Source organism: Ochotona curzoniae, unplaced genomic scaffold (assembly GCF_017591425.1).
Source record: "Ochotona curzoniae isolate NIBS_2020 unplaced genomic scaffold, NIBS_Ocur_1.0 scaffold_4505, whole genome shotgun sequence".
Classification (NCBI taxonomy): domain Eukaryota; kingdom Metazoa; phylum Chordata; class Mammalia; order Lagomorpha; family Ochotonidae; genus Ochotona; species Ochotona curzoniae.
The window spans coordinates 48090651-48114520 of record NW_024467118.1 but is presented as its reverse complement, the minus strand read 5'-3'; the positions used below and the strand labels follow the sequence as shown (position 1 = coordinate 48114520).

The 23870-nt window shown below is 40.5% G+C and overlaps 1 protein-coding gene across 3 annotated transcripts in view; it reads right to left on the bottom strand.

Annotated features, from left to right (window-relative positions):
• Window positions 1–23870, bottom strand: part of SNX25 (sorting nexin 25) — a 110649-nt gene that overhangs the window by 50613 nt on the left and 36166 nt on the right. For all 3 annotated transcript variants that reach the window (XM_040966463.1, XM_040966464.1, XM_040966465.1), the window contains exons 3-5: window positions 21302–21518; window positions 15560–15732; window positions 14251–14437 (exon numbers count right to left, since the gene is read on the bottom strand). In XM_040966463.1, coding sequence (XP_040822397.1) covers window positions 14251–14437; window positions 15560–15732; window positions 21302–21518 — 577 coding nt within the window. The remainder of the gene's footprint in view (window positions 1–14250; window positions 14438–15559; window positions 15733–21301; window positions 21519–23870) is intronic.

Sequence of the window (23870 nt, the reverse complement as noted above, 5' to 3'; positions counted from 1 at the left end):
CCAGAACATCTTCCTGCAAGACCACTTTCATCTCATCCCTCCCTTGCTAACATCTCCACTAATCTGCCCAGAGGAGTAACTCCCTGCTCTGGCCTGCCATTCCCTGCACAATTTGCACTGACTCTCTTATTCAATGCAGCTTTTCTTCTTGATCTAAATGTGCAAGGGAAGCATCATTAGATTCTTAGAATTGTATCTATACCTACAAGAAATCTGTTCTCTTTATATTAATAAGAATGTTCTATCAATTTCTATAGTGCCATTTCAAAATTACTGCTCTGTAGGCTCTTACTCATATTGTGCTTCCTTCTGACTCTACTTGTCCACCAAACTTGATCTTACCTGTGTTACTTCTTCCCTCAGGTTCTCCCCAGTGCCTGTAATACACATCAATACATGTCTTCTCTGAAATCCTAAATTACTTCTGCTTTATAATAGTACCAATTTATTGGCTAATCATACTTTCACAGAGTTCTGTGAACAAAGAAAATAATGTGTCTTGTTATTTTAAGGTGTAACACTCATTCCAAAAATAATGACACATTTTTCAGCCTCAGATAAAATGGTACTTTTATCTGCATTAAAAATACACCACTTTTTTTCTTCCAACAGGATCAGGAGCCTCTCGAATATAGGAACTCTGCCCTGTATTCTCCTATTGTATCTCACCTGGCATTCCACATATGGCAAGCACTCAATGCATATTAAAATAGCAACATTAATAAGAGTTAATACCTCTAATATCTATTGTGGAGAAATAATTACTCTGAACAAATTATTCCCTTAATATCCTGAATGATTCATGCTTTGGAAAAAAATAAGTCATGAATAACATGAAGAAAAAACATACCATCTGAGTAAGGCTCATTTTTAAAATGAAACCATAAAATTATAAGGTAATGCCAGCTAGCATTTATGGATTCCGTTCAGTAGGTACCAGATCCTTGTCAAGACAGTTCAATGTACATGATCTCACTTAATTCCTATTAAGGTGCTATAATTTCTCCATGTTACAGAAAGGAAAATTGGAGTTCAAGTGGATAAATAAATCTGCACAAGGTCCCATTGTTTTTAAGTACTTGAGCCAGAAGTACACTTGGGTTGCCTAACTAAAGCTCAGGTCCGTAATCTTTTTCCTCCTATTCTAAAATTCAATATAGGTCAATGTTTATCATATCAATACTGTTCAAGATATATAAACATGGCCTATGCCAGATCTTCTCAACCTTCTACATCCCTCTTGAATACTGTTTCTGCCTATCCAGACCACACACAATACCCTGAACAATTCTACTCTCTCTCCTGTTTCTTCCCCTTCCTAAATAAAACTGCTACCACTTATCTGCTGTAATCTCATTAAATCTCAGCTCACAGGCTTCTGTATGGATTTCTCAGATTCCTCTTCTGTGAGGCAATATTTGCTGTTATCCATGTCTTTAGTTCTGTACTCCTCTTCTGGCCTTTAATACCTTGCGTCCTATTTTGTTTGTTAAATCCACATGGGTCTCCTTTGCCAGATTACAAACACCATTATGGATTCCAAGTAACCATAACCAATTCATCTTTATATACATCAGAATTTTTTTACAATCATGCTTTACACATAGTGGGCATCCGAAAATAATCACTGAATTTGCTGAAGTCACAATCACTTGACACTACAGAGAAAAGGAGGAAGTAGCTTTTTCATTCTCACTTTCTCAACAAAGCCACACAACTCCATATCCAAATACTGGAAACTCTTGAGGGCCCAGACACCCCAGGATTCCTGCCAGTTACCAACTTTCTTCCTCCAGAGAAGCATTCGGCCTTGCTGCTGTGGGGTTTAAGAATCATGAGACTGATATTTGCAAACATTATGTTGATTCTTGATTTTTAAAAAATATATAATAAAAATGTAATTCATATGAAGGAGAAGCTACAAAACAAAAATTATGTTGTCTTCTAACTCTGGCAAGATCCTAACCACAGGTTTTCCTTGCCCTGGGGACAAGGACAAAGCCACACTGACACAACTTGCTCCAGACCCTCTGTATTTCCATCCTGGCTCTCAGTCTATGAACTCTTTCAGCCAACATGAAATTTATGTGGAATGCTACACAGGACTTCAAAGTAATTGCCTTAGAAAGTGCATGCATTTCTTGCCCTTCTACTGTCTATTGTTCAGAGTAGTTGAGAATTCTACTAGAATTTGTTTCAAGGATATTTACATACCAAACCAAAGAAATTTCATGTACACACATCTTACACAGATTTTTAAAAAATCATTAACAAATCAAAAACCTAATTACTTCAGCCATCCCCTGTTGCTCTCCAGGATGTACACAAGCAGGAAGCTGGATCGAGAGTCAGCACTGGGAATTGAACACAGGCACTCTGCTATCAGACATGGGCATCCTAACATCTAGGAGGAACACCACACCTCAAGCTGCACTCTGAAGCAGGTTCATGCCAGAACCTGTTAAATGATCAACTTCGGGTACAGGAGGATTCTATTTCCCCAGAAACTACAAAGTTAACATGGTAGGTTTAGTCTAGAACACTCTTATCTGTAGCCCTGTCTCTGGGTTATAAATCACGGTTATGCCACGTATCATGCTCTGTTCTTACAATCTTCTGGCAAGAGCAGGAAGCCGACAGAACTCCAAACAGAAAATTTTCTGATAGTATTTCTTAAAGATTTATTTATTATTATTGTTTTTTTTTAAGATTTATTTTTTCTTTTTATTGGAAAGGCAGATATACAGAGAGGAGAGACAGAGAGCAAGATCTTCCGTCCGATGATTCACTCCCCAAGTGAGCGCAATGGCCAATGCTATGCTGATCCGAAGCCAGGAGCCTCTTCCCGGTCTCCCACGTGGGTGCAGGGTCCCAAAGCTTTGGGCCGTCCTCGACTGCTTTCCTGGGCTGCAGGCAGGGAGCTGGAAGGGAAGCAGGGCCACCGGGATAGAACCGGCGCCCATATGGGATCCCGGGTGTGCAAGGCGAGGACCTTAACCACTGCGCCATTACGCCAGGCCGGTATTTACTATTGTTGTTAAGATAGATCGTATTTACAAGGAGAGAAGGAGAGACAAAGAGAAAGATATTCTGTACACTAGTTCACTCCCCAAATGGCTGCATGGGCTGGAGCTGAACTGGTCCAAAACCAGGAGCCAGGAACTTCTTGGTCTCACATGTGCGTGCAGGGTCTCAAGGTTTGGGCCACAAGTAGATAGCTGATGGGGAGTGGAGCAGCTGGGACACAAACTGGTGACCATATGGGATCCCAGTGCTTGCAAGGTAAGAATTTAGCCACTGAGTCATTGTATTGGGCTCTCTCATAGTATATAGATATTAAATTTTCTCAGTGAATAACTGAAAGAGGAGGATCATTATGGCATTTTGTACCTGTATTTACTCAAGTGAAATATTGTTTCCTATTTCTTTGTTGTTGGACTTAGTGTCTCTTATTCCAGCCTGATAAATGCCTGGGAAGAGTTTACTTTTCTCTGTCTGAGCCAGTTTTCATTTTTCTTTAAAGTAACATATCTTCATTGAAGCAAATGAGAAAATACACAAAGTACAATATTCAAAGTCAACCACTATTAACATTTGGTGTATTTTATATAACCGTTTTAATGCAAGCATAACGTTTTGTTTTGTGAGATTTAGTTTATGCTCTGTATAATGTCTTAGGACCTTTTTATTCACCACTTTTATAGTTAATACCTTAAAATATAATTATGCTAATTCTATACAATGATGAAAATGATGAAATTTTAACCAAACCCTTTTGTTAACTTTTTAACCAAATCCTTATTGTTAGGCATTTTGATTATTTCCAGCCTTAGAGGTAGATGTTTGGCCAGCAGCTAAGCACAAGCTAAGATGCCCACATCTCACGTCAGAACGCCTGGATTCCGGCTCTCTTTCAATGCAGACATCAAGGGGCAGATCATGGCTCAGGCAATCCATGCAGCCCACCTGCTTTGGCCAGCTCCCAGCTTCAATTTGACTTCCATCCCCAGATGTTGTGGGTATTTGGGACATGAATCAGATGATAAGAGAATGTTCTCTCCTTCTTAAAATAAATTATAAAGCAAGAATTAAGGAAAAAATTCAGGAAACATGCTTCAAAAAATCGTTCCACACATTCACAATCATTTTCTCATGATAAATTATTATATGGTAACAAGTGGATAAAATAATGTACATTCTCCCTGTAACACTGTGCTGCAGCGATGTAATGATTTGGGGCCAACATGGTGATGAAGCAAGCCAAGCCTCAGCCTGAGCTACTGGCATCCCAGGTAAGCACTGGTTTGAGTCTTGGCTGCTCTATTTCTGATCCAGCTTCCTACTTACAACCTGGGAAAGCACTGGAGGCTGGCTTAAATCATCGGGCCACTGCGCCCAAGTGGAGACCTGAAGAAGCTCCTGGCTTCCAGGTGGACTGACCCAGCCTTGGCTGTTGGGGAAATATGTGAAAGAAACCAGTCCCTTCCCACCTTTCTCTATAACTCTTTAAAAGAGAGAGAGAGAGAGAGAGAGAGAGAGAGAAAACAAGAGAATCGTAGTGATTTGTACTCCTACTAGCAGCAAAATAGGTTGTCTATTTTCTAAAACTAGGTGTCATGACAGTTTTTATCAATATTATGAGCAAAGAAAAAGTATTCTGAAATGCCTTCTTGTCTTTGAATACTACCAAAGGTAACAACAGGTTCTGAGCTATATTTTCACAAAGTATGTTTAATGTGAAATATTTTGTAACCTGAAAATATATTAAGTGTTCAGCTTTTATCAGTTAACAAGTTATTTTCTTAATCTTATTTATATATATATTTATCTTTTTAAAATAACCACATAATAATATATATACACACAAAAAGCTGGTTTATTATTATTATTAAAGATATCTTTGAAAGGCAGAGTTACAGAGAGGATGAGACAGAGGCAGGGACAGAGAGATTTTTCCACCCGCTGGTCACTCCCCAAATGGTCACATGGTCAGGACTTGGCTAGCATGCATGCTGGATGTCAGCACTGCAAGTGTCATCTTAATGCACTGTGCCACAGGGACAGTCCCCAAACTGCATTGCTAAATATTCTCCTGTTCTCTATTTATCTAGCCACTTCTAGTGTCCCTCATATTTCTGTCAGGATCACAATTAAAAGCTTATATGTACAGTGGTAGGCTCCATTCTTAATTCTTACATTCAGCCATTTTGTTTAGAACATTCACTGAATGTATGTAAGTCAGCTTTTTGTTACTACAACAAAATAACTGAAGTGAGGGCTCTATGAAAGGAAGAGCAGTTCCTTCAACTCACAGTGTAGAGGCTGAAAGTCTAAACAGCAAGCTCCAGGCCCTGGCAGGAGTGTATGCAGGGGCAGGAGGACATAAGCAGTCAGCCAACAGAGTGAATGGGGCCCAACAGGCTCCTGCAACAGTTCTCCTGCCAGGATGCCCTCTGTGTCCTATGAGACTAGTGACTTAAGGACCTCCCGCTAGGAGCCACCTGCTGACGATTCTGCTCTCTCCAATGGTGCCACTTTGGAGAGAAGCCTTTAGCCCAGGGACTTCTGGGGGGGTCCCCCAACTAACAGCTGGAGTACAGCACTGAATGCCTTGGGTAGTGGATTGCTTTTATGACCTATATTGCAAAAGTACCAGTTGCTTTAATAAAAATTTGGAATGAAGTTTTTTTTCCTGAAATAAAATACTGTGCTCTCACATCTTAGATGTTAATGCTATTTATGCCAGGTTCTGAGAATTCTGCTGCCTCCTCCTGGCAACTGTTTTGTTTGTGTTTAAAATTCTGATTAGGAGCACAGGATGACCTGGGAACTCTGTTAGAGTACCACCTGTTTAATCTCACTTAATTATTGAAACAATCCCATGAAATAGGAATTATTTTGTCCAGTTCACATTTAAAACTAAGGCTCAGAGCTTAAACAATTTGTCAAAAGTCATTCAGCTTACAAGGAGCAAAGCCAAAAACCAGGTCTATTATGCCCAGGCCGACTTGATCCAGGCTCTTGGCCAGGTGTACTTAAGGTACCTGACTGATCACTACAGGCTGACTTCTTGTGATGGCTCTGGAAGAACTGCATTTCTGTCCAGCACAGGGTTGTCAGACAGCAGGGCACATGTGGCCACCTCTGAGCACTGTGCTACAGCCAGTTCATGAGGCTTATGTCTGCTTGCAAAAGCTGGTCATTGAATTTTAGGAATTCAATCTATCATTATTAAAAATTCAATTATACAAACTTACAACTTAATAAGTCGTATTCTTAAAAGTTAGTAAGTGTTTAATAGCTGGCGTGGTAGCATACCAGGCTAAGCCTCTATCTGCTAGCACCAGCATATAGGCAACTGGTTTGTATCCTGGCTGTTCCACTTGCCATCCAGCTTGCTGCTAATGGCCTGGGAAAGCAGTCAAGAATGGACCCAAGCCCTTGGACCCCTGCATCCACATGGGAGACCCAGAAGAAGCTCCTGGCTCCTGGCTTCAATCAGTTCAGCTCTGGCCATTGCAGCCATTTGGGGAGTGAACAGCATTTGGAAGACCTTTCTCTGTCTCTCCTCTCTTCATAAAGTCTGCCTTTAAAATAAATAAAATATTTTTTAAAAGCTCTTCAAAAAGGCTCATGAAAAAGGTGTATTATGAAAAAACTATGCCTGTATTCCAACTTCTTCACAGTAATATCAACTTATTTTTCAATTCAACTTTTCCACAAACCTGTGGAAGTACTCTTACAACAGGATACACCTAAAGCAGTGTACTAACAACCATTTCTTGCCAACTCTCCTGTAAGCAGCATCATACTGGAGGCTTTAAACTAGCTGTGGCTAGATACCAACTCCACAGAGATCAGCAAACACCTCAAGCCAGAGTTTCTCACCCTGCCCCAAAACAAGGAGCCAAGAACTGCCAACATATTGCCTTCCATCACTGTTTACTACCTCTCTAACAGACCTTGCAAATGACATTTTTTTTCCCTGCTAAGTAGCAACTGGTTTGTTCTCTTAAGGATGAACATAGCACGACACCTCCAATGCTTGATGGTGTACTCCAGTACGAGAGGCGCCAGTCCCTGGTCCCTCTGCACTCACTCATCCTCCCCAGTACAGGAGGAGTGTTTTAATACGATCACAGGGGAGGAAGAATTCGGCAGTGTACAGCATGTCTTTCCTCCTTCCTCTGAAGGGTAAGTGTTCTCAGCCTCCAGCACATAGGCTCTGGGCCTGCCAGGGAGATGAGAGAGGGAGAATCCGGGACCAGGAGGTTTGTTCTGGTCCTGCTCTGTTAGCTGGAGAAGATAAACCCTAAGTTAGAGTTTAGAAAGGACACCACTTGCAATAAGAATCGTACTCTCCATCACCCATCAGTAGTAACAGTGATATCTGAATCTTTGTCTTCTCTGGCCCTAATAGGCGGAGAGAAGAGTTGTTGTTACAGACTGGGTCTCAAAGTCCTGAACCTGACAGTGCCCTTCTGCTGGCTTTCAGTCATTGATTAGCGCTCACAACTTAAACATATATGCTGCCCTTTGTCTAACAACAATAACAATAGCAATTCCAGTAGGAGCTAACACTTGGGAATATGCCAGATACTGGGCTAAGTACCTTATAGAAACTGATATGTGGTTTTAGCACTCATAAAGCAGATACATCTACCTACAGCGTCAGTCCAACTACAAACATACAAGGAATTTTTTCACTTCAGAGCAATCATAAGCCAGTTTTATGGCAAAATAACACTACTAATATTAAATTACCTTTCCTCCTAACTGGAAACAATGTGACTTTTCTGACACATTTAACTCCTACCCCTGTGCCCTCTGCCAGACTCCAACAAAAGGAACTATGTAGAAATCAATGTACCTTTATTTCTCATAAACCTGAAAGTTCTATGAACTTTTTTTTCTCTAATCAGCCTCATTCCATTTCATCTTTAAAAACAAATTTATATTCATTTATTCTTTTAGTAAAAGTCTGCCAGGATTCTTTTGGTTTTATACTTCATCTCCTTCTCCACCCACGCTAACCTTTTCCTTAGCAGTTTGTGTGCATTTATTGATTTTTCACATGGTGTACTACTTTTACTTGAGGTATGTGCGATTTCTTCTTTTATGTTCCCCTATAACATAATCTTATTTTACTGTTCATGACTCATAACATTTTCAGAATCACTTGCAAAATACTGAACATTCAAATAATTTACATTTTGTGACAGAAGCATGCAATTTTAATATTATTTTCATATGCAAGTGCATCGAAACTATTTTCAGACATTAAAAATCCATTACCTTAGTATCTAAAAAAACATTCATATCAGTTATTCAGTAGCCCTCTCCTTTGTTACTATGATATTTTAAATTAATCCACTCATTATGCCTATTTCCTTTTGCTTTATGATAGTAAAACAGAAAAATACTTCCCAATCTTAGCATGTACTAGGCAAATACTTCCTTTTCCTCTCCAAACTAAATCAACTTTTAAAAGATTGATTTATTTTATTTGAAAGGCATGTAGAGAAGGAGAGACAGAGATTTTTCCATTCACTTGTTCATTCCCCAAGTGGCTGCAACAGCAGGGGCTGGACCAGGCAGAAGACAGGAAATTCTTCTGCGTTTTCCATGTCGGTGCAGGGTTCCAAGCATGTAGGCCATCTTCCACTCACTGTGTTCCCAGGCACATTAGCAGGGGACTGGAATGGAAGCTGAGTAGCCAGGACACAAGTCAGTAAGATAAGGGTCACTGGTACTGCGGGAGACAGCCGAACCCACTCTACCACATGCTGGCCCAACCATACTTTTTAAGAAAGGATATATTTACTTGGGAGGAAGCATTTCTAGCTCTATAATCATACTGCGAAAATTACTCATGCTGACTTAGAAATGAAGCAAACAACCACAGAAGTACACAGAATCACCTTCTAGGTCTTTCTAGTTTGTTTTGTTTTAGCATATTCCAGCCTGGTGAAGCTGAATGACTTCACAGGAATTAGAAAATATGCACCTGTATTCATAATACAAATGAAACAAAAGTAGGTGTGTTCATCAATTGTTTAATCTAAGTAAAACACATTCCCTACTTTAGGCAACTATTCCAAAATTTAGTGTTCTAAAAATGCTAATTAAGTAAGATTTCACAGTACTCTAATTGATCAGAAAAATTAGAACAACAACAATTCAGACTATGGTCAAAGAAAGCAGGTTCATTAATTTTGAGCTGTTGATAAAGCTTAGCAATATACTATTTTTTCTAGAGAAGAGAGAGAATGAAAGGGGATGGGGAGAGAGAACGAGACTCCTCCCAGAGTCTGCTTTAGAAGGAAGCTGCAGGCAAGAGTTGAAGCCAGATATCAAAACCATACACTCAGATACAGTGTGTGTCATCTTAACTGCCATGCTAAATGCTCACCCTAGCAACACAGGTTTTCATAAAAAGAATTGTGACTGTCTTAACAGTAAGTAAACATCTATTCTAAGTGGAGAACAATTCTTTTACATAGAACAATAAGTACTCATCAACAACATAATTTATGCAACATCATAACCTACAAAACGAGCAACCTCTGCTGTTGCAGTCATTTCTGGTAGATGCTTGAGAAGAAACAAAGAGTAGCCCTCAAGTCTGTTGCTAAGATTCAATGCAAAAGCACAACTTGTCCTATGAATAAAAGATAACCCAGGGCCAGAACAAGCAGAATTGTGGAATTTCTACTAAACAGCAAAGTGCAAGGCCATGGTCTGACAACCACAGATCTAGGAGAAGATGCCTCAGGATGTGGGATATCTACAAATTTACTCAGAAAGTAATTGAGTGTGTGTGTGTGTGTGTGTGTGTGTATGTATGTATCACTGAGAAGAATACCTTCTGCTGCAGTACTTCTCCCAAAGTTCTCTGTCAGCCTTACTGAAGGAACCACAAGTTCAACATTACCATGACCCCATAGCTGATGTTACTTGTCGCCATGACTCTTTTCAAGAAGAACTCACACTCCTCATTAGGAGAATTTTCAGTCCATCTGGAGGAAGCCACCTACCATTTCCCAAGACATGCACAAGGAAGTAAAAGCTTATAAGGGGAGCGAGATCAGAACACCCGTCACTCCAACTGACCTCCATCATTACACCAACTTTATTAAATCTGTATACACACGCATGCGTGCAAACACACACACACACACTTGTTTCTCACAGAAGAGATACTTTCAGGCATCAGTGCTGTGGTGTAGCATCTTAAGCTTCTGCCTGCAGCACCAGCATTCCATATGGACATCAGTTTAAGTTTCATCTGTCAGCTTCACTTCCAATCCAGCTTTCTGCTAATGTGACTGAAAAATCAGGTGCAGATGGCTCATGTGCTTGAGCCCGGTATCCACAGGGAAATCTGGGAGAAGATTCTGGCCACTGGCTTTGGCCTGGCCCATCCTGGGCTGTTGCAGTCATTTGGGGAGTGAGCATGGATAAGCTGTCTCTTCTCTCTGAAACTCTACCTTTCAAATAAACAAATAAATGAAGTCTTCTGTCAGTGCTCATCAAAGGGCCTGCTGCCTAGGACTTCCAGTGCTCATCTTCCATGTTGCCCTATATTTCTGTACCCACACTGTTTTTATTTCATCACATAATGGGGGGCGAGTATTTAAAAATCAGAATTTCTAGCATCATCTTTGGTCATTCAGATTGGCATTCCATGATTCTTCAACTGTGACAAAAATCAGTAGTTCAATTATCCAGGAGCAACAGGCACCATGACTTTATTGTTTAAAGGGAAAACCTTACTGAGCTACTCTATTTAATAGAAGATGAATTATAGCATTCAAGTAGGTTTGAGCATTTTGCTACTTCCTGGCAGCAAAGAAGGTAAACTTAATTCTTGTTAAGATTCATTTACTCCCAGTTCCTGGAGCCCACTTGTGAGGTGGCTGCCAGGTTCATCAGCCCCAGGGATGGAGGATCCGGTGGGGAGCTCAGGTTGCCTGTGCCAGGTCCTGGGGACCACTTGCAAAGTGGGTGCCAGTTTCATGAGCTCCAGGGGTGGAGGATCTGGCAGGACTTGGGTCACCTGGCCCTGGTCTCTTGGCCTGCCTGAGAAGTAGGTGCTGGGTTGGGGTCACCTGGCCTTGGTCTTTCCACCTGCCTGTGAGTGAGAAAGGTGGAGCAGTGGATGCACACCCTGAAGCACATGGAGAATAAGGCAGTCCATTTGGTACCACTGCAGAACAAGAATAACAGAGTAAATTGGACAACTACCCCAAATAATGGTAACAGCAAAAATCTGAGTGAATGGAGACTTGAGGTCGACTATGTCAGCCAATGGACAATGGGAGGGTTGCCTCACCTTTGGCTTGGTGATATTAACAGCATTTCAGAACTATCCAAACCACTTTGTCAGAACCCACAGTACATGTACTACAGCTGGATCCTGGGTTGATACTGGGTGGAGGTTCCCCATCCCTGGGTACTGGGACATTTGTGTAGCTTCCCCCTTTATGTCCCCTCTTTTCCCAGAGACAAGAAGAAATGGAGAATTAGGAAACAATGATTTCACCCACTTTTCCCTAAGCCTCAACCCTTCCCATCTTGGTCAACCACGTAATCATCATTTACTTTTAGGGCTAGAATCATGGCATATCATGCTAATCCTCAGCCTGTGGCACCAGTATCCCATATGAGGACCAGTTCAAGTTCCAGCAGCTCCACTTCTGATCCAGCTCTCTGCTTATGGCCTGGGAAATTAGCAGACAATGACCCAAATCGTCGAGACACTGAACCCACGTATGAGACCCAGAGGAGAATCCTACTTCCTGGCTTTGGATCGGCCCAGTTCTGGACATTATGGCCACTTGGGAATTGAACTAGTGGATAGAATCACTCTTTCGCCTTCTCTTCTATAATTCTGCTTTTCAAATAAAAATAAATAACACATTTTTAAAGGATTCATTCATTTTTAAAGACACTAATTATGTTCAGATACAAAATACTACTTGATGCTAGAAAGCCAATAATTAACCATTCAAAATACTTATCCCTGATAAAGGAATTTCATCTAACATCTTTTTGTTAGTGTCATTAGCAGCGTGACTACATGTGCAGTGCTGGAATCTTCTGTGTGGCACACTCATTCGTAAGTCTGATTCATTTGATTTATCATTGTTCACTCTAGACTTATGTCTTAAACTTTTTTGGAGTGACCAAACAGTACATATCTGACTTTGCTGCGGAAAGACTATTTAAAGAGGAAAAATGTGTTAAGACTTCATGTACCCACAATCTGTCAACATGAGGTGTCTTCTCATAAGCAATGTTGTAGGAAGAAATCATAATTCCACAAAGAGTAGTGATCATGTTGCCTTGGTCATAGTGAAAATATTTGGAAATATGTGGGAGTAGTAGAAATAAAAGCACCATATGAGTGAATTCCAAATATTATGGTGTTGAATGGCATGCTTAGAACCAGAGCTTGGGGTTTTGAGAAGAAGAATAGGCAACAAAAGTGCTCTGTCATTGTTCTTTTCACTTTTTACAGAAAAAAAGATTTAAGAAGCCATTGTTAAAGACAGTCTCTCAGTGGGTGTAATCTAGAAGAAGCTACAGCTAACAAGAATATATAATGTCCTCTCTCAGCTCAAGTGCCACATTTACCAAAAACAATTTCTAGGTTCAGTCATAAACAAAATCCGTAACAAATGAGTGCATTTAGAATATTCTGGATCATTCATGGCAAGAGGAGCATAAATAAAATCTCCAGATGAAATACTGTAAGTAAACTACTTGTAAGTAAAGCCATAGACAGCAAGTGCAGAGTAAGAATAACATGTGACATAGGCTACAAGAAACTAGTGCTATTTGTAACATTTGCTTCTTAGCATATTTGGATGAAAAAATTAAATAGTATAAATTATCTTGATTCTAACTCTAGCTCAAAGACAAATGTGTCGAGTTTAAAATCCCCAAATAACTTCCGCCAATACTTCACTTTTCCATCAATGATTTACCATAATTACTAATGAAAATCAACAGCTTCCTTTCTCAAATATCACCCTTTGGGACAAACAGAAGGGTGAATAGAGAAGCAGGAGCCCAGAGAATCTACAAACTAGACAGCAGTCCATAGTCAGGTTGCATGTGCAGGTACAACACATACCATGAAAAAAATAAATACACAAAAACACAGGCCACACCTAAAACATCTTAAGGATGCTAAGGGAGACTGCCCTATTAAAAACAGTCAAGATCCCTTATTCCCAAACCTGTGCCCTTGACCCTCTGAACGGTCTATATTATCTCCTTTCAATGCTTGTCTGAGATAACTGAACAGCTAAGCATGTATTCTTAACAACCAAAGAGCTTTCAGCCCCTGATAGCCTAACTGAGAAAACCAACACTCTAAAACTTATCCTAGGGCCCAACACAGTATCCTAGTGGCTCAGGTCTTCGCCTTGCTTGCACTGTGATCACATAATTGTGCTGGCTCGTATCCCAGCTGCCTCACTTCCCTTCCAGCTCTCTGCTTGTGGCCTAGAAAAGCAGAAGAGGACTGTCCAAAGCCTTGGACCCCTGCATCTGCATGGGAGACTGGACAAGGCTCCTGGCTTTGGATCAGCTCAGCTCTGGCCATTGCAGCCACTTGGGCACTGAACCAGTAGATGGAAGATCTTTCTGTCTCTCCTTCTCTCTGTAAATTTGACTTTCCAATAAAAATAAATAAGTCTTCAAAAAAATTTATCCTAATTCCACTATGAAGGAGAAGCAGAGTAAATATAGTTGTCATTAAAAATAAGATTTATGGGCCCGGCGGCGTGGCCTGGCGGCTAAAGTCCTCGCCTTGAACGTGCTGGGATCCCATATGGGTGCTGGGATCCCATATGGGCGCTGGTTCAGCAGCTCCACTTCCCATCCAGCTCCCTGCTTGTGACCTGGGAAAGCAGTCGAGGACAGCCCAAAGCCTTGGGACCCTGCACCCATGTGGGATACCCGGAAGAGGTTCCTGGATCCTGGCTTTGGATTGGCATAGCATCAGCTGTTGCGGTCACTTGGGGAGAGAATCATCGGACGGAAGATCTTGCTCTCTGTCTCTCCTCCTCTCTGTGTATCTGACTTTCCAATAAATAAATAAATCTTTTAAAAAAATAAGATTTATAAACTTCTTTCATTTCTGCTTCCCTAGCAATCACATTAAAAAAAAAAAAAAGCTAGCTAGACCATGAATGATAAGCAGCAGCTTCTGTTGTGCAATAACTAAAACTCAAATACCTTAGTTGCTTCAAGAATTCCACATCAGAGTTGCTGTTAATAAGCTTGATGAACTCCTCATAAGAAGGTGCGTAAGTGTAGGCTCTCTTGTGATGCTCATTCATCTGTTCTCTGTACTCCAACTGAGCAAGCAGCATTTGGTTAATATAATCTGGATTACTCAGTAACTCCACTACTGGCTTCAAGACTGTGGGAAAAACAAAGCAGCACTAAAAAAAAAAATTCTTCTTTAGGGAAAATGTTTTTATACCATAGAATTGAAACTATTTTTAGAAATTAAGACAAATGAAGAAATTATAAACAGCTCAAACATTCAAAGTTGTACACACACACGCACACACACACACACACACACGCTATCCTTCCACATTATCTACTATAGCTACAAGCAAGTGGTCATTTTAATATATGAATATTAAATGTAAAGAAATAACAAAATGAAGTCATTTGGAAACCAAACTACTAACAGCTCTTTAAATTTGCTATTCAAATTACACATTGGCTATTCATTTTTTTTTTTACAAGGCTCAACAGGTTGGGTTGCTAAAGTATAAAAGTCAGTATTCTCCCATCTGGTCAAAGCAGATCTCAGGGAGGAAGTTGTTAAAAAAAAATCAGTTATGCCATTATAAATTCATCCTACTAACTTTAGATTGGAAAGTTCCCCCTTTCTCCGTGGTTGCCGACTGATAGACACAGCTGGCCAATCTTTACATAATGAGATATTCAATCAGTGCATTTCAAATGCAATGCTACTTGTTTGAAATTTTGAAATAGGGAAACTGCCCCTTAGTAGCACTTTCTTCCATTTGTGTCATGCTGGCTAAGCATTTCCCCGGGTGAATTAAACTTTTTTTCTAGTATCACATTATAACATGGTAGAGTTCCTTTCACTTAATCCAAGTTCAAAAAAAATATGTATAGGCATTAGCAATAAGTCTTATTGCAAAGACTAAGTAAATGCTATTCAAGGTTTGAATATCTTCATATACATATAGATAGCTTTATTAATACATATTACTATTGGTCTGTATAAATAACTAATCCAAATGAGTGCTTGTACGAGCATTAAGAACTAATTTCCATGTGCCAAATAAGAGAATGGATGTGCATCTGTCAATACGTTATATACAAAATTTTAAATTAACATATATGGCGACCAACTGTTTTCTTTGCATGACGTTTCAACTTCATGTTTTGAAAATACTTTAACTTCTATATATTTCACAGAATACGCAGTATTATAGTAATACACTGCACATTAGTTTGCACACTTGTCGCATTAGTAATATCAATCTCGTAAGTCTACCTTTTGTTGTGAGAATTTCTGCAAGCATTATACGTAAGCTGAGAGACTGGATATCCTTTGAGGGGAGAAGACACAGCACCAGAACCCGAGAGCACATTTGCAGGAATCTTACTTCATCATCTGAATTCCTCAAGCATGTGTGTAGCACAAAAGGCCTCGGCTGTTCTTCATGCCTAGAAAAATAGACAAATGAAGACCGGGAAAGAGGAAGCAACTTCTAGAAACAATTTGGTTATATACTATATATAATGTATGTCAAATGGGCAACACATTGGTTAAAATAACTCTGCCACCTTTTCATCAATATCAGTCCTTTCCTGTGATAACTGTCCTTTTGAGTTTTCAAGTTAAATTATGATAAATACCTTGAGTAACATCAAAGGTTGCAACTGCCAAATCATAGCAACAATTCAAAAGGATATACATCTTCTAGATATCTTCTTATATGTACTTTTTAGCTTCATTTAGTTTAAAAAAAAAACAACTTACAAAACATCAAATCAGTGTCACCAGTGAGCCTTCATGATTTGAAAGTTCATAGGATTGAAACAAATTTGCGAGGGCACAGCACAGTAGCCCAGTAGCTAAAGTCCTTGCCTTGCATGTGCCAGGATCCCATATGGGTACTGGTTTGTGTCCCAGCTGCCCCACATCCCTGCCAGCTCCCCATGTGTATCCTGGGGGAGCACGCAAGGATGGCCCAAAGCCTTGGGACCCTGTACCCATACAGGAGACCTGGAAGAAGCTCCTGGCTCCTGGCTTCAGAGGCTGTGGTAGCTTGGGGAATGAATCAACGAACGGAAGCTCTTTCTCTCTGTCTCTCCTTCTCTCTGTAAATCTGACTTTCCAATGAAAAAAAAATAATTTATTTTAAATCTACAATCAATTCTAGTGAGTAAATAATTCAAAATTTGATGCTAGTTTTTATTTTTTTAAAATGACATCTTTATTTATTTCAAAAGCAAAGTGACAGAGACAGACACAAAGAGGTCTCTCCCCTGTTGATTCACTTCCCTAACTTCCTGTAAAAGCCGGGTTCAGCCAGGCCAAAGTCAGGAGTTCAGAACTACACTGATTCTTAGGGGTGGCAGGACACAAGTACTTGTGCCATCGCTGCTTACCCCATGGACATTCACAGGGAATAAAATCAGAAGCAAAGTAGCTAAGACTTAAACTGGCAATCCAGTATGGGAGGTGAGTGTCCCAACCAGTGGATTAACTAGCTGTGTTATCACACTAACCCTGAGGCTACCTATTCTGATGAGGAATTACATACTGTGAAGCGCCCAAGCATTTTCCAACCAGCCTTGCCCACCTTGGTCACGTACTTCTCTGTCAGTCCCAACCCCATTCCAGAGCTATCTACTTGGAGGATCCAAGGAAAGAGCTGTGGAAAGAACTTTTGCTTCTCCCTTTTCCATAGTATCTATTGTATCTATATATTCAAGAAAGACTAGGATGTGAATTTTTTTTTAGTATCTCCCAGTAATAGGCAAAATAAGAAAAAGTCTCATAATAACTAGCAGCCAAAAGTACAGAAAAAAAAAAAAACAGGGGTGGGGATTGGTGGGGATACACAGGCACTGCGTGGGAAACGAAACAAATCATGAATCCATAACAGTGCTTTCACGGCCAAGGTCTCTCAGCAGCTGACTGCAGTTTCTTTCCGCACTAACTAGAGACTAAAGGGACAAAAAAAAAAAAGTGTTCTCCTCTTCAGCAAAAAGCTTGAGGCAATCTACCCTAGTGTGTGAACTCAACAACTCAAAAAGATTTTTAAGAGTAAGCCTTTATACAAAAACTAGTGCATGTTGACTTTTTAAAAATGGCATCTTCCATTATCTTAAACTCCAGGAATGCTTCCAACTGAAACTTACCATTTCAATACAGTATGATTAAATGCTACTCTTTTGTCACCCCAAATATTTTTTTTAATAACTTTAAAGCATGAGTGCATTTGATTAGTGCTTATGGGAGGAAACTGGCCAAAAAAAATTTTTTTTTAAAGTTCTTTTGTAAACAAAGCTTTAAATAACATCTCAAAGTAAACAAAGTTCCCTGTCCACACCCGCCGAAAGAAAGTCACAAAAGGAACCCAAAGCTCAGACTATCAAATTCCTCTCCCTTTCAGGCTGCACTTAGGGAAAAACCTCCCAGGGACCCAAAGGCCAGAGGGTTTTAGTCAAACAAGCTTGATCCATGGGAAAAGGACAGGAGAGCTCTCCTGCACTCCCTCTGCTAACTCTGTTCAGGACATTTCTAGGATGTTCTCTAGGAAGTGGATTCCCAAACTGCTTTAAAAGCCAGGAAGTGTGAGTCCTACGCTACTCTTGGGTCAGGAGGTGTCTAATTAGCCTTCTAGTGAGCTGCAGCCTTCAATCTATACAGCTCTGTTACCTCTTTTTTTTTTTTTAAAGATTTATTTTTATTATTTTTTCATTGGAAAGGCAGATATACAGAGAGGAGAGACAGAGAGGAAGATCTTCCGTCCGATGATTCACTCCCCAAGTGAGCGCAACGGGCCGATACTATGCCGATCCGAAGCCAGGAGCCTCTTCCGGGTCTCCCACGCGGGTGCAGGTTCCCAAAGCTTTGGGCCGTCCTCTGCTGCTTTCCCAGGCCACAGGCAGGGAGCTGGAAGGGAAGCGGGGCTGCCGGGATTAGAACCGGCGCCCATATGGGATCCCGGGCGGCAAGGTGAGGACCTTTAACCACTTGCGCCACCGCGCCGGGCCCCGCTCTGTTACCTCTTAACTGCCAATTCCTACTACTTGCTTCTGGGTTCCCACTCTAGGGGTAAGAAAAAGGCCATTCACCTTTCATAAGTTTCACACGTATAATACTTGAGGGCCAATGTTGTGACACAGCAGGAAATGGTTGCTGCAGCTGATCCAGTTCCCTGCTGTTGGCCCAAAGGCATTGGACCCCTGCACCCAGGGTGGGAAACCAAGATGAAGCTCCTGACACCCCGGTTTTGACCTAGCCCAGTCCTGCCCAGTGAAACTAGGGAGTGAACCAGGGCATAGAATATCTTTGCCTCTGACTCTCTCTCTCTCTCTCTCTCCTCTCTCTCTTTCTGTAACTTTGACTTTCAAAATAAATAAAAAATCCTTCCACCCACACCTAAAAGTACATTATCATCACCAACATTTGACAGAACAGAAAATTAATGTCTGAGTACTTAAGTGATTAGTTAAAGTTGCAGAAGTAGCCAGTGGTGGAAATTCTTCTCAAGATTTATTCTGTCTGACTTTCCAAGCCCAAAATATACTACGTCATGACTAGGAAAGCAATTTCAAAGGCAAAGAAGGAAAATGTGAGAATAAAAATGTGCTTCACCCTCACTCTGCTTCAATTTGTTAACATTTGACTGATAAACAAAATGCAGGAATTATAAGGAGACGATGAAATTAAAGATGCTATTGAATTAATAGTATAAAAACAATCACTTTCAGATTTCCCTGAAACATGTTAGAACAAGATAGAAGGGACAAACAAAGAGGAAACAGAGGCAAGAATTCAATGAGATCTGGATTGGCTTAAAGCAGCACACAGAATGACGGCCAGGAAAGAAACACAGGCTGACCAGAAAGCTGCCTCCACACAATTGCCTACCAGTCAGGCGGAGGGTGAGCTGCTTTTATTAACGCAATTTATTATTCTTTTGTCTGATAGTGGCCAATTCAACAGGGTGCTCTGTAGGCTACCAAAGTTATTTTGCAGCCCACAGAGATCTATAGAGCAACAGAGGTTTCTGGGACAGCAGTACTGTTTGCCTGGCGCAGACAGTACTGTTGTTGCCAAATCTGTCCGCCCGTCTTCCTGTGACTTTTGTAATAGCAGTTCCTCCGGCAACACTAGCTTTTCACAGATACACAGACAAATCCTAGTTCTTCAGGATATGGTCATCTACATGCAAAACACCAGTGATCTACAGACATGTTTTCAGATATTCATAATTCCAGAAAACATTGGTTGATTTTTTGCCCTTTGTTTTCCTATTTATTCTTTTTTTATTATTTCTAATGATCAACTAGAGCTTTCAGGCACAGCCTGGAAATGAGTGAGATCAATCTACTCCTGGCATAGGAAGTCGAGAAGCACAAAACAAGCTGCTTCTAACAGGAATGAGTTATCTGCTTTTATTATTCTGATGTTTCACCTGTACCTGTGTTAAAATTAGCCACAAAAGCAGTCATTTCAAAAACCGCTAAATGTCTCTGACAAACACATTCTAATGTTGAAATTCAAAGGTCATAAAAACATGTAATTTCCCTAATCCAAGCCCTAAATCCATCAGTCTGATTAACAGAATAAACATCCATCTAAAATATTGTCCTCTATTGGGTTATAACTTACATACTTCAAATAAATTTCCCACTGAATTCAAACAGGCCTTCAATAAAGAAATAGGATATACTTTACATAGTGACTATCATAGCAAACAGGGAAAATAAGCAGGTGCTCCAGGCAGTAGAACACTTCAACAGGAAAGGCTGCACTTTTTCGGGACACCCAAGAGCCCTAGTTCTCTCACTTCCCTTATTAGTTCAAACTCCCCAATGGAGAGGCCTGAGAGGAAGTTACTTCCTGCTCAAGCAGTTTTGAAAGGGTAACCCAGAGGCTCCCTGGCAGCCCAGGACTCCTTTTCAGGGGGTCTTCGAGGTCAGGACTATGCTAGAGTAACAAAAAGCGTCATGTTCTTGTTCACTGGCATTCTCACAGGCACAGCTGGGTTCTCCAGCGGCTACATAACATGTGATGATGTCATCATTCTGATGGCTAATGGAAAGAGTAGTGTGTACCCTACACTTACAGCAATTCAAGCCACCAATTTACCACTAAATTCAGAGTTAGGAAGAAATGTGTACACACAGCTATTGCAATAATTCACATGTACAGAAGTTCAATAAAACATTTTCTCTGGTTACAGCCCACAAGCTCCATAGTAAAGTTTCTCTTAAAAAAAAAAAATCTAGTTTTCAGGATCTTATGATGCAATAGAATTCTTACCACAGAGCTCAAAACAGAAACGTGAACTATCTTTGATATTTTTATAAAAACCGTAAATTCACTTACATTATTCCCATTATAAAATACTGTGCTAAATTTTCTATCTCTAGTTATAAATGAGTTCATCCCAGCAGTGGCTCAGGAAAATCCATCTCACCGTTTAAGTTATCGACAAGATTAAATATATCCAGTAAAGTGGTTTCCCTTAAGAAATTCATCAAGAAAAAGCTATTCAATCATAACATCATGAGTATCCCCTAATGATATATCGACATTTTTGAGCCAAGTGTCAGAAAGAGGCCAATGGCAGCCTAGCAGCTAACATCCTCATCTTATACACACTGGGATCCCATATGGACACCAGTTCTAATCCCGCAGTCCTGCTTCCCATCTAGCTCCTTGCTTGTAGCCTGGAAAATCAGTTGAGGACGGCCCAAAGCTTTGGGGCCCTGCACCCACGAGGGAGGCCTGGAAGAGGCTCCAGGCTCCTGGCTTTAGATTGGCACAGCTGTGGCCACTGTGGCTGCTTGGGGAGTGAATCAACAGATGGATGAACTTCCTCTCTGTGTATCTGACTTACTAATAACAATAAAAAAAATCTTTTAAAAAAAGAAAGAGGCCAAATATCCAAGAGTTTTGTGTTAACTTCAGTTCATCAGTCAGAAAGAAAAATAGCTTAGTGCAAAAAAAAAAAACAAGTAGAGAAGTTGTTCAAATTACAACAGTTACCTGGCATTAGCAGCTTTCAGGTCACAGAAATGTGTGAGTAAAGCCCTCACAACATCATTGCAGACAACTCTAACCACATCCACGTGACTCAGTCTGTGGCGCACCTGCCGGGCAATTTCCCAAAAGTCTTCTGAGAGCAGATGGTAAAGTTGTCCCTCATCTCTGCTGAGGTTTCCATACCAGGACAGAACATAATCTCTATAACTGTAGTCGAACACTACCAGGAATAAACAAAGCAATAAGTTAAACTTAGATAAAAGAAGCCACCATCAACATAGCATTTCTACTGGGAACTGGTTACCTTCTGTTCATCAATCATTGCTTACGATATAAAGAGAAGAAAGTAGAACTCAAAAGAAGACAAGGGCTCTTTCCTAAGCCTTTTAAAAAAAATGAAAGCTTCTTATTTAACTAGAATGCTTGAGTGTGATCATCATATATCCTAGATTATTTCCAACAGTCTAATTTTTAAATATTCCATTTTGTTACCTAACCAACAACATTCATCAAAATTACCATAACTTACACCATTCCAACACACTGTGCTAGTTCACAAGCTATTGTCTTTCTATTCCAATATCACTCTTTTTTTCCTGCACTTTTTTTTTTTTTTGCTTTCTGATGGTACAACTGGACACTACAGATAGTTCTTTGTCAAATCAGCATAAAGTTAAGTTTGTCAGTAGGACATGCTGTAGGGGAAGGGGCTTTTGTTCCTGAATCCAGTATTTTTTTTTCTGAATATTCCTGCCCCATATAGCAGACAAGTGCATATATGGCACCCAGAGGTGCTCACTCCCATGGAGTTACAATCATCTGTGCCAAGGTCATGGCCTCTACAGTGAGACAAAGATGGGAACTTCTTTTAATTTACTGCATCTTAGGATGGCAGTTCCCATTATCTGTTCTTCTTATAATCTTCTTAATTTTTTTCACTCATTGTTAGTTAACCCCATGTTATAAATTAATATTTACTTTTTAATTTTATGGAAGAGCAAGAGAGCATGCTCCAATCCACTGGCCCATTCCCCAGATGGATAGTAATAAGTCAGGCAAGACCCCAGAGATGAGAATCCAATCCAAGTCTCCCATGGGGATGGCAGGAACCAAGCTAGTTGAACCACTATCATTGCCTGCTAGAGTCTGATTTGCAGGAAGGAGCAAGCAAGAACCAGAGCTGTGAATCATAGCCAGGCTACCTGGTATAGAATACCAGGATCTTAATCTAGACTCAACATTTGACTGTGAATTAATAAGTTTTTATATTTAACACTTACTGTTCAATTACTCTGTAGTTTCTATCCCTAGCAAGACTGCAATTAATACAGGAAAAATCCCCATCTATCAGACTTGGATATCATCCTGGGCTCAGTATCAGTGGTAAGTCATATCCTTTGAAAGCTTCTAATATCTATTTTCTTAATTCTGGATCAGCTCTATGCCTTAGAATTAAAAACTCTATCTGTGGACCAGCACTATCTAATAAAAATATGACAACTGTATAGATATTCTGGCACACACACACTTAAAATGGGCCTATCTTATCATATCTTTTATTGATAACAACAACAAAAAAACAGAGCATGGTTCCTACATACTAACTGACTTTCATCCCTTCAGGAAATTGTGGTTGAAAAAGTGAAACAGGTGGCCAGCATTGTGGCACACCTGCTGAGGCTGCCCTCTGCAGCACCGATATCCCATTTGGGCACATTTAATGTTCTGGCTGCTTTACTTCCAATCGGCTCCCCGATAACGGCCTGGGAAAGGAGCCTGATTGGCCCAAGTGCTTGGGCCCCTGTCACCCACGTGGGAGACCCAGCTAAAACTCCTGGCTGTTGGCTTTGGCTTGGCCCAGTTCTGGTTGTTGCAACCACTTGTGGAGTGAACTTAGGGATACAAGATGTTTCTTCCTCCCCCTCTGTAATTCTAACTTCCAAATGAATAAATAAATCTTTACAAAGAAAAAAGTGAAACAATTTGCTGAAAGAGATGACAACATCAAAGTCTCCTCACTGCCCGCCACACAAAACATGCCTGTTAGCACACTGCAGTCCTGCACAGCTACACATCAGTGGAACAAGATGAGTCACGTGAATAAAAACCATGAGAAACACGAAATAGCTTTCGTTTCCCACAATTGCACAACTTGTTTCAAAAAGCCTGTCTACATTGAAATACCATGCAAAATATAGTGCTTTGTAAAACTGCTCTAGGAAGTACAAGTAGAACTGATAGGCAGAAATCATGAGGAAGCTGTTTTATGCTCCATAAAGATAAACTGAGTAAAAACCTGACAAGTGTTGTGGACATTTGGCTCAGTGTCCTCACCCCATACTGGAGCACTTGGTTCAATACCCAGCTCTGCCTGCTGACTCCAGCTTTTTGCTAATACAGACTCTGGGCAGTAGCAGGAGGTGACTCAAATCGCTGCATTCCTGCCACCCACGTGGGGACTTAGATTGGATTTCTGGCTCCTGGTTTCAGTCAAGCCAGCTCTGACACTGTAGGCATGTGAAGAGTAAGTTAGCAGACAGGAGCCTCCAGGTAGATGACACAGTGTCAGAAC